Source organism: Cyanidioschyzon merolae, chromosome 12, assembly GCF_000091205.1.
Source record: "Cyanidioschyzon merolae strain 10D DNA, chromosome 12, complete genome".
Classification (NCBI taxonomy): Eukaryota; Rhodophyta; class Bangiophyceae; order Cyanidiales; family Cyanidiaceae; genus Cyanidioschyzon; species Cyanidioschyzon merolae.
The window spans coordinates 193023-210381 of record NC_010138.1 but is presented as its reverse complement, the minus strand read 5'-3'; the positions used below and the strand labels follow the sequence as shown (position 1 = coordinate 210381).

The 17359-nt window shown below is 55.8% G+C and overlaps 7 protein-coding genes and 1 non-coding gene across 8 annotated transcripts, besides 2 other annotated features; 3 read left to right on the top strand and 5 right to left on the bottom strand.

Annotated features, from left to right (window-relative positions):
- Nucleotides 1–370: 370 nt before the first annotated feature.
- On the top strand, nt 371–2974 carry CYME_CML093C (hypothetical protein, conserved; the record flags this gene model as incomplete). The annotated part of the gene is made up of 1 exon (XM_005536687.1): nt 371–2974. The coding sequence occupies one exon, from the start codon at nt 371–373 to the stop codon at nt 2972–2974; it is 2604 nt and encodes an 867-aa protein (XP_005536744.1).
- A 5-nt stretch (nt 2975–2979) lies between these two features.
- Nucleotides 2980–4671: a sequence feature (possible transcribed region).
- On the bottom strand, nt 3128–3457 carry CYME_CML092C (hypothetical protein, conserved; the record flags this gene model as incomplete). The annotated part of the gene is made up of 1 exon (XM_005536686.1): nt 3128–3457. One exon carries the CDS (start codon nt 3455–3457, stop codon nt 3128–3130), a length of 330 nt encoding a protein of 109 aa, XP_005536743.1.
- On the bottom strand, nt 4164–5714 carry CYME_CML090C (probable DegP protease precursor; the record flags this gene model as incomplete). The annotated part of the gene is made up of 1 exon (XM_005536685.1): nt 4164–5714. One exon carries the CDS (start codon nt 5712–5714, stop codon nt 4164–4166), a length of 1551 nt encoding a protein of 516 aa, XP_005536742.1.
- Nucleotides 5715–6653: 939 nt separating this feature from the next.
- Nucleotides 6654–8324, bottom strand: CYME_CML089T. The gene has a single exon (XR_002461409.1). It is a non-coding gene; the product is annotated as a hypothetical transcript (transcript).
- Nucleotides 8325–8556: 232 nt separating this feature from the next.
- Nucleotides 8557–9480, top strand: CYME_CML088C (similar to chaperone grpE; the record flags this gene model as incomplete). Its single annotated transcript, XM_005536684.1, has 1 exon — nt 8557–9480. One exon carries the CDS (start codon nt 8557–8559, stop codon nt 9478–9480), a length of 924 nt encoding a protein of 307 aa, XP_005536741.1.
- Nucleotides 9481–10878: 1398 nt separating this feature from the next.
- On the bottom strand, nt 10879–12096 carry CYME_CML087C (hypothetical protein; the record flags this gene model as incomplete). Its single annotated transcript, XM_005536683.1, has 1 exon — nt 10879–12096. One exon carries the CDS (start codon nt 12094–12096, stop codon nt 10879–10881), a length of 1218 nt encoding a protein of 405 aa, XP_005536740.1.
- Nucleotides 12097–12273: 177 nt separating this feature from the next.
- On the top strand, nt 12274–14403 carry CYME_CML086C (probable signal recognition particle targeting component SRP68; the record flags this gene model as incomplete). Its single annotated transcript, XM_005536682.1, has 1 exon — nt 12274–14403. One exon carries the CDS (start codon nt 12274–12276, stop codon nt 14401–14403), a length of 2130 nt encoding a protein of 709 aa, XP_005536739.1.
- Nucleotides 14404–15226: 823 nt separating this feature from the next.
- On the bottom strand, nt 15227–16339 carry CYME_CML085C (similar to UDP-galactose transporter; the record flags this gene model as incomplete). The annotated part of the gene is made up of 1 exon (XM_005536681.1): nt 15227–16339. The coding sequence occupies one exon, from the start codon at nt 16337–16339 to the stop codon at nt 15227–15229; it is 1113 nt and encodes a 370-aa protein (XP_005536738.1).
- Nucleotides 16340–16790: 451 nt separating this feature from the next.
- Nucleotides 16791–17359: part of a sequence feature (possible transcribed region) that runs on past the window's edge.

Sequence of the window (17359 nt, the reverse complement as noted above, 5' to 3'; positions counted from 1 at the left end):
GCAACGTGTTTGCACTCGCAGCACTCTGTTGAAGCGCTGTGATTATACCGCTTTTGAAATTCTTCACAAAAAGTTGCGAAGACGGTTTTATGCTCATAGACTTGACTGTTCCTTGTCTCTGAAAAAGAATCTGTGAAGTTTTCGCGACTCGAAGTTGGAGACTTTATCTGGCGACTCGACTCGAAGGAGCTGTATACTTTTGTCACTTCTGGGTTGCGTGCGCTGCCAGAGCGCATATTGTGGGAGCTTTGTTGCATCAGCTTGGCTGCAGGGCCGTTGTAGCGACAGCGCTCGGTGTTTCGGAGGGTTCCATCGGGTTTCGTAGAGGTGCTTTTGGTGCGGAACGATTCCAGCATTCCAGCGACTGAACATGGACGCACCTAAGCCGGGAGAGTGGTCGAATACGATTCCGTCTCTGAACAGGGTATCTCCGGAACTGGGGAGCGCGAGTGAACGGGAGCCCACGAGCACTGGTACCGCTGCCACAGGCCGGAATTTCTGGAACAGGTCCTGTTATCCGTCGCGGCTTGAAAACAACCAGTTTGTTTTCTTGGATACAGGGTTGCTTTTCGAATGCCTTGGTGATTTTGAGAAAGCTCGAGTAATGTACAGTCAGATCGCGAAGCCGATCCTTTCGGGCACGTCTCCAGAACGACTGAGAATGCTGGAAACCGACATTGGGGCCCAGCTTGCCCTGGTTCGTCTCTGTCTCATTGATTACCGGCGCGGTCATCTGGAGGAAACCCAGCAACGACTAGAGCTCCTCCTGGAAACCTGCCCACGCTTTCGTCTGGGCTGGTTGGCTCTCGCAAAAGCGCTCCTTCTGCGCCACAAGATTCCGGGTGCATTTGCGGCCTACCAACGCTGCATGGAGCTTGATCCCGAAAGCGCCAAGGATCCCCTCGTGTGGACTGGCATAGGCATTCTGTATCAGCTATACGGGCAGCTCGAAGAAGCCGCTGAGGCATACAAAGTCACCCAAAGACTTTTGCCCGTTAATGACGAATTCCGAGATGTTGCTTTATTCTACCTGGCGACCTTGAAATGTGCGGCTCGAGATTATGATGCAGCCTTGGCCCTGTTCACACAGGCTCTTGAATACCGCGTCGAAGAACGTAGCGCAGCGCTTCTTATGACGAAGAAAACTCGGCACAGTGGCAACGCTGTCGAAAATGATCAACCGAGTACACTGCGTATCGGCAACGAGACCGCACCACTGAGCACTGCCAATCGACGAGCAACTTCCTTCACTACGGATACGAGCGCAGCTCGTGGCAATGGACCGCTGCTACCATCAGGGTCAAACAATGGGCGACAGCGTGAATCTGCTGCCACAAAAATGGTGCTCGGAATGGCTCAGAAAGAGTACGAAACCCTGGAGAGACAGCGCCTCTTCCGCGCTCGCCGCGCGCTCCTCGACCTGGTTCTCGACGAAGAACTATCCGCGTTATCAGATGGGCGAACCTGGTGCGAGATTGGCCACGTATACATGCTTTGCCAAAATTTAGCAGAAGCGCGTAAGGCCTTCGAAAATGCGCTCATCGCAGACCCCGGAGATGTCGATGCACTGCAGCAGCTCTCTTGGACGCTCATCTTGCTGAATGAGGTACCCATTGCGCTTGAGCATCTTCGGCGCTGCGTTCAACTCGATCCGAATCGGGCACATAGTTGGTATTTGTTGGGTCGCGCCTATGCCCTCAGTGAGCAGCATTTAGAGGCCTGCAACGCGTACCAGCAAGCAGTATTACGGGAGCCGAATAACGCAAGTTACTGGTGCTCAATTGGTGTGCTCTACTACCAGGCTCAACAGTATTCGGATGCTGCTGATGCGTATATGCGGGCTATTCGCTTGAATCCTGGACTTGCGGAGGTCTGGTTTGACCTCGGCATCCTCTACGAGAACTATGGACAATTTGCTGATGCGTGCAGTGCTTACCATCGCGCCATGAGTCTGAATCCCCATAATATCAGCTACCTGGAACGATATCGGGCTATGTGTTCAACGCTTCAGGCTGGTGAGGCAGTCACCAGTGCCCCCGGGCGGAGCGCTCCCAAAACAACCGGCCAGGCGATACTGCCGTCAGCGCCGGCTGCGCAAGGCCTGTCTTATCCACCGGATAGCCGCCGTCAGGATACTTTCCCGCCGCTGCATCGCACGTATCCGGCTCATGCTCAGATACCTGCGCAGGTGACGTCGCGACGAGACGCAGCCTACCCTGAAACACGTACTCTTGGTGAGCGTGCCTTTTCGGGGCAGGCTCCGGGCGTAATGGGCATGGTGCCGACGCAACCTGAACCGTGGGCAGAAACATTGCACCGATTAGATGCTGGAGGAGGAGGAGGAGGAGGATCTGCGGAAGCAGCAGTCCCCGGCACTGAGCAGATCAGTGCAGGAATGTCACGGGCTCATCAGTTGCCAAGCGTAGCCTCGAAACTAATGACCAAAGATCCCGGGCCTCCGAACCAGGTGAATCCTCTGCTGCGATCCGCAGCCGGGCTGGACCGTCGAGAGGGCATTGCCGATGCGGACACCTTGGCTGCTGCTACAACTGCTGCTGATGCTTCATGGGCACCGTCGCTGTCGGTTGCAGCGACGGTGCAGCAGCCATCAACAGGGCCACAAGCTATAGCAGGTGCTTACCGCCTGGAGACCGGTCAGCCACGAGGCACACCAGCCGTTCAGGTAACTGTAACAGCATCGAACGAACCTGTGGAGACGAATCGATCGCTTCCCAAAATCAGTTTGGAAAAATGTCCGATCGAGAACACCATTGAGCGCAATAAGCGCTTGATCATTCTCTCGGAGAAAAAGAGTCGCACAATTTCGCACGAGGAGGCTACAAACCCCCCGAGTGGCGACCAGAACCTGGCACCTGAATCGGCAGGTTCCACCACGAAAGTTGCGCTTGTCCAACGACAGCCAACGCCCGACTCGACGGATACCGAACCGACGGATGCGGAGACCAGTTCCTGAACGCTAAGACAGATTCGCATATGCAAGGGTTTGCGGGTTGTTCGGTGTTCTCGCTGCACTCGATCACGATGCGCCCGGTTTCCCGAACGCTAAAACTTTTTAGCAGACGCAAAACGTTTTCCGTCACAACGTGTGTGTCTCCCCTGCACCTTCTCAATGAATGCCCAGTCGCCAAGGACACCAGCCAAGTGTTCGCCCAGCGCTGGACCCTTGTCGACACCCCACCACGATCGCAAACCGCAGTGCAGCAAGCGCCAGTGCTCGTGCACCCTGCGAAGCGACACTCGAAAACGTGGAAACGCTTCCATCCGCGTCTGACGCTTTTTCTTGTCGTTTCTGGTGTCGTCGCTCTTGTTGACAACGCTTGGAGCACACCGAAACCTGGTTCCAGCATCGAGCCCACTTTTTTCGCCACGTAAACGGACGTCCACACACCTCGCAGACTTTGGTGGGTAAGTGTTCCTTATCGACACCACGAGGCATCTTGCGTGCAAGTGGCAGCCTTCGGTTCAACGAATACGGTTTCCTGTTTTATTCGGTGCACTGACTGTAACGTCTATTTTGGTCGTGGCGTCGGAGCGCTCTCCCTAGAGAACGCTTTCACGAGCGACTCCTCGAGTGTTCCTGCGTCCTCTGCATTCGATGCTCAAGGCGAGCAACCAGCACCTGTTCGATGGAATCGTACAGCAGCAGTATTCAGGGCGTTTCCGGGACCAGCGTCGCTTTTTTTTTGTGGAAACCAGGTGGAGCCTTCAGGTACGTCTCTTCAACGCATCTTTCACGAAACGCAGTACTGAAACAGAGCACATAGGATCTAGGTTCTAGAGCTGAGGCACTGCGCTTTTGTCGCTCAGCGTGCGAAGCTTGTGCTGGTTGTTGAGAGCGCGATACCGCGGGGCCTCAGCAGCGAATCCTCACCGACCGAGTCGACGACAACACCGGGTGCGCAGCGCACGATGTCGCCTGCTGGAGTCGCTCGTTGGCCTCATCCGAATACGAACGTACCCTGCAATCGCATACAACTGGACCAGGGGTTTATGAACATATTCATGAGTAACGTATCGTTCGCATAGTGACCCTCCCGTGTCTGACAAAAAAGCCTCTCGGTACGTTCACGTAACCAGGGCCCGCAACTGGTGCCGCTGGACCCCATGGAGGCATGCCGTACAAGCGGCGACTCACGGACATTTCAGAGTTTCGAAGCGATACGCCACGCTCTTCTCGGAATGTCTGCGAGCTGGACGGTAACCTCACGAACCCGAAGCCCTTTCCACTTTTCCCGAATGGCCTCTTCCTCCGAAGGCGATGGATGCGCTCGGTTCATTGCCGGTGGCAACTTGTCTGACCATGCTTGGGTACCGCCCTGCAGCGCGAGTATCTCAGATGCATTCGCCACAGCGAGTTTCACTGTGTCACCAACGCGTTTCTGTTGCAGGATGCGCATCACATCAACGGCGTCGTTCACCGGATGGTTATCGACGCTGAGAATCACATCACCGAGATAGAGTCGCTCTAGCCGCCTGGTGGGCCGCAGCCCCGCCCTTGCAGCTGGTCCATCTGGGAGCACGTTTAAAATGAGCACACCGCGACGAATACCCAGTCGACGCGTGAGTGCAGTCGGCGCGAAAGTGACGCCCAGACCCGGGCGAGAAGCGCGGCCACGCGTCAGGATCTCCTCTGCAACTCGTCGAACGGTATGAATCGGTATCGCGAACCCGACACCCGCAAAGGCTCCACTAGGACTCGCAATCGCACAGTTCATCCCAATGACACAGCCATTTGAGTCGAGCAGTGGACCACCCGAGTTACCGGCATTGAGCGCAGCATCGGTCTGCAAGAGTCCAAACATGGGAATACCTCCAGATCGGCGGGAGGCAACCTCACGACCGACACCCGACAAGATGCCGGCAGTCAGCGTGTGTTCTAGGGAAAACGGGTTTCCGATCGCGAATACGCGCTGACCCACGAGTAACTTGGTAGAGTCACCGAAACGGAGCGGTTGAATGGTTTCGAGGAGGCGCTTGCGCACTGTAAGGTTCGCACCCTGCGACCAGCGGCTAGCCACCGCGTTGGAAAGCGTTCGTGGTGCATCGGATGGTAGCGCCGCTAGCTCACGGAGTGGGGCACTCTGGTCGCTGGATGCGCCCTCCCAGCGCGGTTGCAAAACCGCAATATCATGCTCTGAGTCGAGGCCCAGCACCTGTGCTGGAACCTGATCACCGCTGATGAACCGTACCCAGTACCGTGAGGCGCCCGCAACGACGTGCGCATTGGTGACGATGTGGAGGTCAGCGTCGAAACAGAACCCTGTTCCAGTTCCCCGAAGGATCCATTCCTCCTCCGGACGTTCGTGTGGACTAGCGAGAGGCGGCTCTGGGAGTCCACGCTTTGGCTCAGGTTCAGAGGGTTCGGCAGCACGTGCTGCCGACGCATCCTCGTCCTCGGTATCGTCCTCGTCGTCCGGTGACTCGGGGCCGTAGGGAAACGGTGGCCATAGTTTCCGGAATCCTCGACGAGCCGCTGCTCGCAACGACTCCATGGAACTGATGTGCACCACTGCGCTTCTCGCAGCGTAGTAGACGCGGCTTGCAGTGACATCTTCCCGTTTTGCTAGCTGCTCCAGCTGACTCTCCACAGACGCCTCAATGGGCGCCTCCTGGAGCACAGGGTGCCCGACGAGAACCCCTTGCGCTTCCGTGGGACCGTTCTGGCTGGAGCTCAGAGCGGCCGCTGCTTGCATTTTCACCAGTGGGAAGCTTCGGAGGCAGAAACACGGGTGCAGGCAGTTTCACACCGTCCCAATCGCCAAAGTAGCGTCTACAGTGAACTGAACTCCGTCTTGCTCCGCGTGCACGAAACGTGCAGACTGTGAATGGAACGCTCCAGTCCCAGCGAAAGCGTCGTGAGCGCTGCACACCAGGAGCTCTTGAACCCCAAGCGCACTATAATGCCTGCGTCAGATTAGAACGGAACACCGAACGAGTCGCGCTGCTCCTGCCTTGCGATCCTTTTTCCGAATTTGTTGCGATGAACTGCCTTGACATTCGACATGCAGTAATGAGAATTCGTGGATGCGTATGTAGACTTTGGATGCTAGGTCGTCGTTTTGGAGTGACTCGAATGACGCTATGCCGCTGGAATGCGCGCCGTCACCGGCATCCAGATGATTCCCGACGCAAGCGAACAAAAGCGCTTAGAAGAACTGGTGTCGTTTTCCAGCGCTTACGTGCAAGCCTCCAGTGCTCCCCTTTTCGTATACGTAGCATGTTCGAATCCCGCATTGTACCAGTTTTCGATCGTTCTGCTTCAAGGCAATGCTTGGACGCAGCGATTCGTGCCACTGGATCGGGGACGAAAACTTCTGGAAGTCGATGCTGGACAGCTTCTTCATAGGCTCATGAGGAATGTTCACTAGATATCTTACTTGCAATGATCGGTTCCGTTCGGATCCTAAATCATCCTCACTTGGAAGCTATTCACGGAACTACATTCGACAGCACCCTGATCCGTATCACCGTGAATACTCCAAGATACTCACGTCTCATTCGTTGACATGGAAGATGAATTTGGACTCGGGCCGCAGTCATCGCAGGGATCGCGAACAAGAAAGCGTGCGTCACCGCTTAGCACGAAGGGAGCGTAGACGAATCAATTATCTTGCGTTGCTGTCCTGACTGGATTTTTTATCGGTTACTCGTTTTATCAGAGGCAACATCGGGTTCCGCAAATTCTCTATCGACAAGAACAGCAACTTGTACACCGAGTTCGAAGACGCGTTCTATTTGATTCGGATACCGGTTTCGCTCGACGCTCTGAGGAGTATTGCTCCGGGATCTGCCACCGGGTGCACGGGACCGTCACTCGCGGGCATCCGCTGGTGAGCGATAACCTGCCAGCCTCCGTTTAATGCACAATGTGACGAAGCGCTGGGGATGCTTTGTTTCGGTTTCTCCTGCTCGTGGGCAGCCTGGCGTAGAGACTGGACTCGCGAGCTTGTGCCCCGCAAAATCTTGAAGATATGGGAGATTTCGGCGGAGGCCTCGACCGTGTCCAGGTACCAACTTTTGCAGGCTGGACTTTCTGCGTCCCGGCACAGTGACATCGCGTTCCCAGTAGACGAAGTGCTCTACAAGACAATGCGCGATGTACGCAGGAGTCAGCGACTGCCGGGTACGCTGCTCCTGTATTCGTCAGTGACTCGAAGCGCACCTTTCATGGATTCATGCAGCGGGCCATGTACGCTCGCAGGTACTGGTCACATCGGCCACGACTGCAGGCGTCAGGGCGATTCATGAGCTTGAAGGCTGATTTCCTGCGATACAACTGTCGGATCATCGATGTCAAAGCGTGCTCCACGCACTTGTCGTATCAATCCCTGTACGACAACCGCATGACTGAGCGAGAGCGAGAGAGAAAGCGGACGCCCGCCATATCCGCGAGCGCATAAGCACATATCGGGTTGCCCAGCAAGACTGGTGCTTGTCTACGACTCGACAAATCGTACGGTATACGCATATTTGGACCATGTAGTTTGATGAATGGTGCACGTAGCATACAAAACCATTCAGGCGTCTCGGCGAAGTGAAACTGCGTCAACATGAAAGCGCCTGAACAGCGCAAACGGTCGCAGAGCCCTCAGAGGCGCAAGTACAGTGCAACCCGGCAGATAGCATCGTGATGCACCTATTCACACAATAGATGCTTGCTCCTGAACGGATGTGTTTACAAGTGAGTCCATTGCACGCAGCTCTTGAGCGACGGACACCAACCAACAGAACAACAGTGAACCTTCATCGTCGTGCGTGCCAGTGGAACAGTTTCAAGTGCTTTCAAGCACTCTGGCTAAAGCATGCGTCTTTCATCTATATATGTGGCAACTCTAGATGCCACAAACAACCTGCATGGTGTCAAACTTTGCCTTGCGACAAAACTCCAAATTTCTCGTAACGTTGATCCAAATCTGCCATCGCCTCTTCGACTCCAAAATGCTTCCAACGCGATCCATCGTTACTCCTGGCACCACTGCCCGCGATCTGTACATATCACAACGATTCCAACTGGAGAACTCTTTGTGACGCACATTTTTCAGCAATCGCCCTCTATGCCTGCCGCTTCATCCGGGACGCACCGCTGCAGTCGTCGTCATCGGAGCCGCGGCGAAAAAAGTCATAGAACGTCGCTCATGTCCTTGTCCGCTTACTGCTCCGCACTGCAGTGTTTCTTCAGCAGCGCTAAGGTCTAAACTGCCATATACGGCATGATATGCCCGTCCGAGTAGCGCTCACCTCCCTGCTCTGACCGGATACCAGCGAGACGCCTCGACAGCAGCAGCAGCAGCAGCAACAGCAGCAGCAACAGCAGCAGCAACAGCAGCAGCAGCGCTGGTGACCGTCGCGAGGAGCGGCCGCGGCGTCCGGATCGCCTCCTTTATAGTCGAAGCGCATCGAAAGCGTCTCGTAAAGCCAGGTGATCCTCTGCTACGGTGTGCTGAAAACTGACCTCGAAGAGCATACCAGAGAACTGGAAGTCTAAACTGTGCGGCTTGACTCGTGGCTTTCGGAGTTTGGTGCGTTTCGCGGAGGATGCTTGGACAGCGTTCGAGGTTCGCTGTGGCGCTCATCGGGCGCCTCGGCAGCGTGCGAACGCGGCGTGGCTCGGCACTAGGGTTCGAGCACCGTTCTGGTACTGTTCATTGGCGGAGGATTTGTTCGGATTCTCGTAAATCCACTGCGGATCAAGTTTTCGGTTACGATGAAACGGCAAAAGGCGGATCAGCAGCCGGCACGAACGGTGCTGACACCGGGTCGCAGGGCCCGGCGACGGCAAAGCCGACCCCTGGCGCTTCCGGAGATCAAAACACGCAACAAAGCACTGGAACTCCCGATGCACAAGAACGAGTGCAGAGACTCGAAGGTCTGTTACAGGAGAAGGAACAGGAGATTGCGACACTACGGGATCGTGCGATTCGGCTGCTCGCCGAGATGGAGAACGTGCGTATGATTGCTCGGCGGGACGTCGAAGCAGCCCGGAAATACAGTATCTCTTCGTTTGCGAAAGAGCTACTGGATGTTGCGGATAACTTGAATCGAGCATTGGCAGCGGTCCCGCGGCAGCAGTTGGAAGTGAGTTCATCATCGAATAGCACTGGCGCAGGCGGTGCGGTTTCGGCAGCAGAATCAGCGAAATTAGCGAGTCTTCTTACAGCTTTGTATGAGGGAGTATCGGCGACAGAACGGGAATTGCAGAGAACCCTGCAAAAATTTGGTATTGAGCGGTACGGTGAAATTGGTGAGCCCTTCAATCCCGAGGTTCACCAAGCGGTGTTCGAGGCACCTGCCCCGGTAGCTGATTCCGCTACCTCAGAGCAGTCTGGAGCGGCGAAACCGTCACCGTCGCTACCCGACGGGGCCATTTTGCATGTGCTCAAAGCCGGCTATCGCATTCATGATCGGGTGCTTCGGCCTGCCGAAGTCGGTGTCGTGAAAAATGTATCGCCGTCGACGTAGGAAGCGTTGCTGGCGTTTACGATTTGGGCAGTTTGCGCAACAAACGGATCATCACTTGTCGCTCGTCGATGTCTAATGAGCACACTAAACGATTGTGAAAAGGTACACCGTGAACTGATGCAATCCATTGTACGACATTGGGCATTCTGACGTTGAGCTTTCAAAACAGCGTGTTGGTTCGGGAGAGCATCACTTTTCATCAAGCGGCTGCGCTTGCGTCGACCGCTGTCCGTCATTCATGATCGTTCGAGGTTGCTGCAAACTCCTGCGTTAACCGGCAATGCGCGCAGGAAATTCTGTTCGATAGGGCTCGCGGAAAGCAGCGCAAACGTTGGACTGCGTCGCGGAAAAGGGGTACTCTACGGGCACCAGCAACTTGGTTCCAGCTCGAACGACTCGGCCTGCATGTTGTGCCGAAAACTGGTGAGCCTGCGCTCGTATGCAATCCTGTGTTTGTCGAGGATTCCGCGACGCTTTCTCAAGGGCGTCTCCGGGGATGGTATTTGTTGGACGTCCAGCTGTCGAGGGTTTTACCTGATGAACTCGCCTGAGAGCTAAGGAAAACTGGCGGCATGCTTCCTCGAATCAGCAAAGCCACCGGCATTCGCACGGGCACCATTCGATTCCGATATTGAAAGCAGAAACGCATCAACGCCACTTGGTAAAAGTCGTGTTGCTTGCGTCGAGTCTTCGTCTCCGATTCCGTTCTAGAGCTTCAAAAATCCTCTCACTAGAGCAATTGGTACCCAGCTGGTACGAATTCGGAGCGATTGCATACTTGTCCTGGCGATGGATGCCTCGCTGCGCACCCCGGATCGAATCTGCATACTAGAGCGGTTTGATATCCGCCATGAACCAGTCGGTAACGATTCGATACCCTTGATCGAATCTGCATACTAGAGCGGTTTGATATCCGGCAGGAACCATTCGGTAACGATTCGATACCCTTGATCGAATCTTCATACTAGAGCGGTTTGATATCCGGCAGGAACCATTCGGTAACGATTCGATACCCTTGATCGAATCTTCATACTAGAGGGTTTTGATAGCCGACAGGAACCAGTCGGTAACGATTCGATACCCTTGATCGAATCTGCATACTAGAGGGTTTTGATATCCGACAGGAACCAGTCGGTAACGATTCGATACCCTTGATCGAATCTGCATACTAGAGGGTTTTGATATCCGACAGGAACCAGTCGGTAACGATTCGATACCCTTGATCGAATCTGCATACTAGAGCGGTTTGATATCCGACAGGAACCAGTCGGTAACGATTCGATACCCTTGATCGAATCTGCATACTAGAGCGGTTTTGATATCCGGCAGGAACCAGTCGGTAACGATTCGATACCCTTCGAGGCGACGCGTACCTTGACGCTCGTACGCTCCGCAGCGTCACTCTGCGGCACACTGAGGTGTCAGGCATGCGAACGCCCCAGGGCGTTGCCCGACGCAATCGCTCCTCGCTTCCGATTCCGCGTTTTTCAGCTCTAGTTTTCGATACACATTTACCATTTGGGATGCCGCTGACCAGCGACGAAAGCCTTCAGGTATACGGCACTCATTAGACGGGAACAAGCTCGTATCCATGACCGTTCGGAACCGAGGAAACATGCGGTTCAGATGTTGTACAGCTGACAGCAGTACCTTGCAAGAAGAGGCAATCACTCCCGCCACTGTTGGATCGCTCGTTTGGATCAGCGGCTCCCGATACACAAAGATCCAACCGAGAGCACGGTCCTCGCCTTTGTATTGGCCTATCCAGAGCCAGTCCACAGAGATCGCACCCTTCTCGAGTGCTTCGGGCGGTAAGCACCAGTAGTAAAGTGGAACACAGAGCCGGTGTCGGGTGAGCGCCTCAAAGGCACTGGCCGGACTGGGTACCGTTTCCCAGAACGACTCGGGTTGCATAGAGACCCTCTGATCTGTGGATGCGTCGATGATGCAGGGTTCAGAGGATTCCTCTGCAGGCGTTTCCCAGCGGGTAGCCTTCAGCATTGTTGCAAACGTCTCACGAACATGGTTCGGTGCTGAGGCGATGCGTTCATCGATCCTCCGGAGGATTTGCATGAACGTGGGACTCGGCCACAGCCAACACCTCTGGAACTCGACAAAACCAAGTTTTCGAAAGATGCGACGCATCGGCTTGTTGTCCGTTATCGTACAGGACCAGAGGTGTAGCGTCTGTTGCGAGTTCTTGCCAAGTTGTTCCAGTGCTCGCACCACAGCCGACGTGATCCCCAGACCGAGTCCCTTGCCCCGCTGCGCCGCTGCAACGCGAACGCCTTGGATCCAGTAGTGTCCAGGAGAGAGCAGAAAGTACCCACCTACCGCTGCAACAAGAGGTGCATCGACTCGATCAATGGTGTCTTCAGCGTCGGCAACAGCCTCTCTGTGGACGGCGCTCGGTTTCGACCTGCACAACACGTAGTACCGCTCCACACATGGGTCGTTGCTTGCGACAGACGAGCCTTCCGAGCCATATCTTTCCGCTAGAAGCGTAGGGAGATAGTCCTGGCCACCGTAAACGTCACGGCATATGGCCTGTACGCCAGTTGCATGTAGCTTATACTGGAAAAACTCCAAATTGTACTGGTATTCATTCGAAAGCATACGTTCAGGTTGCAGAGCGCGATGATCGCAGGCGCTGCGACCTGGCAACTCGTCTCCATGGCCGCGGCGTTGCGACCGGAGCGCCTCTGCGGAGAACGCTGCTGCTACTGCTGCTGTGTATGCGTTGCTCCTCAGCAGGCAACAAGTGCACCTTCTCGTACTGAAGGGAAAACGATCATGCAGTCCGAGACTGGACCACTACCGGAGACCAAGTCTCGTCGTCTACGCGGGAGCGGCAGCTCGGAGCGGAAACGTCAGCAGACCGCGCGGAGTGGTGTCAAGCGAGTTGCTCCAGTGCCCGCGCTGCGGAAAAACAAAGATCTCGTGGGAGCGAGTCAGCAGCCAGAGCACGGGAGAGGTCTGCAAGGCGCCTGGGCGATCCTGTGGTACCTGCACCGGGTACAAGAACGGCACGGCGGCGAGCTGAGCGACTATTGCGGTTACGCCCAGTACTGCACGAGGCGACTGCGAAGCCTCCGCGTACGCTTGGCATATACCTGCTCACTCTCTCGTCGTTCGTCACAGTACGCACAAGCGCGTATCGACGTAAACATCATTCGCGACTATGCGGGTAACGATCGGCGGTTCATAGAGATAGGCGTTTTGGAAGCGGAACGTGCCTGGGCACAAGCCATGGATGCGAAAGAGCAGCTGCTTGCCATGGTGTCGCGTTTAGATACCGCTGCTGACACCAATCGCCCTATTGCAACGGAGCTGCCGTCCTTGGTGGATACCAAGCAGCGTCGAGCACAGCGACTTCGGCGCTACTATCGACGTCGCCTTCGACGAGCAGCGCTGTTGGCTGAACGTCTTGCCTATGCTGCTGTTGCTGCGCGAAGTCAGCTCTCGAGCTGGACACTGACGGAGCTCGTTGCATATGCTTGCTGGTTATGGAGTCTCTTCTATGGTGAGCGGCATCGTCTGGGGCCGGGGGCACTCCACCGGATCGGGACTGCAGCGCAACTGTATCGGACGCTTTACGATTGCATGGCTGGTATCGAGGCGACGCTTTCGGCGCCGTTGACCCAACGGATCCAGCAGGTGTACCGACAACGCGCCCAGGAACTGGAAAGGACCGCACGAGCCTGCGAAACCAGAGTGGACAGCGAAAACGTGCCGCACCCACACGCCTGGCCTGATATCGCGCTGGTTCAGCGGCTCCAGGCACAGCTCCTGTCTACGAGAACGAAACTGGAAAACATGCCGCCGGAACTCGTCCACGAAAGGTATTCGATATCGACGCTGTCGGCAGGAGAGACGACAACACTACTGCCGATGCCGACGCAAACAGTCGACTGGTGCGGGCACCAGGTACGCGTTCCGCACCTCACCCTGGCGTGGCTCGAAAGCGGCCGACCAGCGCAGCGCACCTTGACCGGGGACGGCACCTCCGGGTCCGCGTCCGTTGCCACGACCGGGGCGATACCTACTTCGACATCGAAGCAGCAGGCAGTCTCGCTTCTGGAGCTGTTGGCCAAGGCGGAGCATTACGAAGCGAAACGGACACAAAAGGCGGTGCGCCTGCTCGAAAGTGTGCAACGGCACCTCGAGTCGCTGGTGGCGGAGCGTCCAACAGATGACGAACTGCGACTCGTGACCGCATTCTGGCGATACCGAAAGGCGCTCTTGCTGCTGAAGAGATGCTATCGACGACAGCAATATGACAAGGCGCTCGTCTGGGTTCAGGAAATCAGCGATCTCTTTGGGATCGATGAGCAATTGCTTGAGGCGACGCAGGTTGCTGCCGCTTTCCTGCAACTAGCCCAGAAGCAGCACCAAATGGAACGCTGCTGGAGCGAATGGGAAGCAAGTTCAAGTCAGCTGCAAGGCGATACAGGCGCACAACAAGGCCTGGTTCAAGTTTACGGTCTCGCTGTGCAGCTACTGGGCCTGGTAGCCGAGCTGCGGGCGCGTGTTGCAGTGACTGCACCAGCGCCATCACGTGAGCGACGCGAGCTGTTGAGCGCGGTCGCTCTCGATGATAACGCGCTTACCGAGACGGATACGAAGGCTCGGGCGCTCAAAGTCCGGGCGAGTGTGTTCTATTCGCTGGCGGAGGCAGGCATCGCAGAGCGTCTCGAGCGCACAACGATAGCGGAAAAACCGTTATCATCGCGATGCTACCTGGAGGAACACCCGATCGACTTGCTAACGCCAGATGAGATCGCCAGAATGCCGCCAGCGTTCCGAGCGATGGTATGCAAACCATTTGTGCTGGACTTGGCGTTCCAGCAGATTAAGTATCCAGAGCTTCCCGAGCGGCGAGATGCTCGCCGCGGCCTCCTGAATCGTCTCTTTGGGCGCTAAACGACACCGTGCCCCGCGCGCTCGGACCAGCATCATGAGGTATTTCACGCTCGATGCTGCTGGTGCGAGTGCTGGGATGCGAACGCCCGCTGCAGCCACCTGGATCGCCAGGTCCGTTCAACGAACCGGGTCGACGTACTCCATCCGATTACCTTGCCGGGCGCAGCGGTGCTCGCGGGCACCTCTGCTGCCGGATTCGTGCGACTGCTGGTACCGGAAATGCGCGCTCCTATACGGGATAGAGAGGCTGCGAGCTTGCGATATCGTGTAGAGACTGCGTTTCATGATCGACAACCGCAGCGCAGGTCGCGAGCCCTCTTCGAGGCACAGCCTGTCGCGCAGTGCGTCTGCGCATTCGTGCATACACCACCCGTAAAACAATGACGCAGCGCTGCTGTCGGGTCGAAAATGATGCACGATGCGCACTTTGTTGCACATACGCAACGATCACAACGCCCATGGAAGCACCAAACACGGCTCATAACGAGATGGTCACCTCAGGGACCTGAACGTTTGAAGGCGAATGTGCAGTGCGCTCTCGGCGTTGCATCGACTGGAGCGCGATTCACGAGCAAGCGCCTGTGCATTGCAGTGCGGATCCAGTGCCCGGTGCAGCGAAAGCACTGGTTATCCATTTTAAACACATCAACTTGAACTGTTTGGGCGCCTAGATCGAGTCCAGATATCGAAGAGCACATTCACGTTGTCGACAACGCCTCTGGTGGCACAGCGGGTTACTCGATCCCCGACGTTCCTCAGCTGCTGATCCACCGCCATCGCCACCGCCACCGCCTGCGACGACTCGAAATGCGCATTCGTTGGACTAATGTGCTAGTGCTCTGCACTCTTGCGCAGTCTGGGGTAGAGCAACCGCGGCAACGTGGAAGGCCTTACTTTCCTCGCTCGCGGGTCCGTTATCGTTATCGAGGGGTGCTGCAGCAGGTTTCGTCGCTCGTCGCGACATCTGCTGTGTGTAACTCTTCAGGTATAGAGCACTGAACACGATCGCAGCTCCGCACCACTGCTGAACAGTAAGTCCGTGCGCAAAAAATAGGTTGCTTAGGAGGATGGTCAAGATTTGTCGGGTCGTCATGACGGTCGCGTAGACCAGGGCACCGAATTCTTTGATCGTGTAGGTGATGAAAAACTGAGCAATGACTGCTGCTGCACTCAAAACGCTTGCATCGATGAACAGTCGTGGATACTGCCAGCAGAGCTGCAGGTCCGCAGCGAGTCGGCCACTGCTTGCAACACCCAAAAAACTAATGCAGGCAGAGGTTAAGTTGACGAACAGCATCTGGTTATACGTCGACATAGGGTACCCCCTGAAAAGTTTCTCCTGAAACGTCGACGTGAACCCGTCAAACGCCAAGTACACAACCATAAGCACTAGCCCATAGAGCGAGTTCTGCTCTGCACTGTATTTCGCTTGAATGTTTCCAGCCAGTAGAAAAAGCGTGCATCCCGCAGCGACTGCTGCTGCGACCCCGTAGTCGCTCAGCGTATACCGTTTCCCGCTCATTATAGAGCCCCAAACGAGTACTGGAATCATTTTCGCGCACTTGCCCAGCGTCTGTGTAGGCATCGACACCCAAGCCAGCGCAGAGTACTGGGCCCAGGTCGCAACCACGTTGCTCAACGAGACAGAGGCGTATTTGTAGAGGGGCGCTTGCGGCCGCATGCCACTGCGGTCGCCCTGCCACAAAAGCACAAAGACCGCTGCTAGTGCAGCGTAGAGACGGTTCTGCAGTACCAAGAACAACGAGTCCCTAAAGAACACCGGCTGGCCGGCGGCGTCCGTGGTCAACGGCAACGCCATGATGCGTTCTTGCAAGTACGCGTACACCAGAAGCGAACTAATAATTCCTACAACGCAAGTCGCAAGACGCACTGAGTACACAGCGGTAGTAGCGGGAGGTGCGGGTACGTTGAGCATTTTCCGACGCCAGTGCTCCCTCCGGAACGCACTACGCAATTGTCTACCTTTGGCGTTTGCCCAGCCTGTTACCGCGTGCGAGAGACCACCTCTCACGAGTTCAGTTGTCAGCAGCACGCGTAAAAGGAAACCTAAAATGGTAGCCTTCCGAAGATGCTGCCCTTGCAGGGATAGAGCAGCGCTCACTACACCCCAAATCGTTGAAGAAACATTCTCCAGGTCTCTAGCAGCGCCTTGCATTGATGGAGGCGCCCTGGAGCGGCGCGTTTGCACGATAACGGATCGCGGACGTTTCGCGTTGTAGCGGTAGGTGTGCGCGTGTCTCGACCGCGCGACACCGCGATGTGGCTTTGCCTCCAGATCGGGCGACGAATCGAGTGATCGGCTTCGGCACTGGACGCGAACGCAACGGATGCCCGATCGACGTCGATCGATGATCACGGTAGAGGGTGTGCGGGTGCGAGTGCGGGTGCGAGTGCGGGTGCGAATGTGTACACCGATAGATAGATAGATAGATAGATAGATAAACGCTTGTCTGGTTTGTATGTCGACGTGTTAGGGTGAAGGTTTTGGCTTCTGCTTCTGGTGTTGGAGCGTTAGAGGCTGCCCTATTGCGGTAGATCGCCTCAACGCTGTAGGTCTCGTCTTGATCAGCGTATATCGTCTGGTATAGAGAGCAGCGTTCAAGTGTCGGATGACAAGCGCCTTGTGTTTATTGCCTCTGATTGAACTCAGCAATTCAACTTGGCCTCGAACTCGTGCCCTGAGTACGACTGCACTATCGTCATCGTTCGGTCGGGTAAACACCTCTTCCCGTCTATTCCGGTGTTTTTCTTCGCTAAAAGGTCGGCGAGAAGAGGATTGCTTCCGTTGACTCGGCACCCGGCGGTGACGGGCCTCCAGGATCCCCTACTTCCATGTTCACAGTTTTCCCCTGGACTGAGCATGTTTGGAAATGAACGCACTCCGAATGGATGTGCTACTAAACGCGAGAAGCGTAACCGAATACGCGCACCTGGA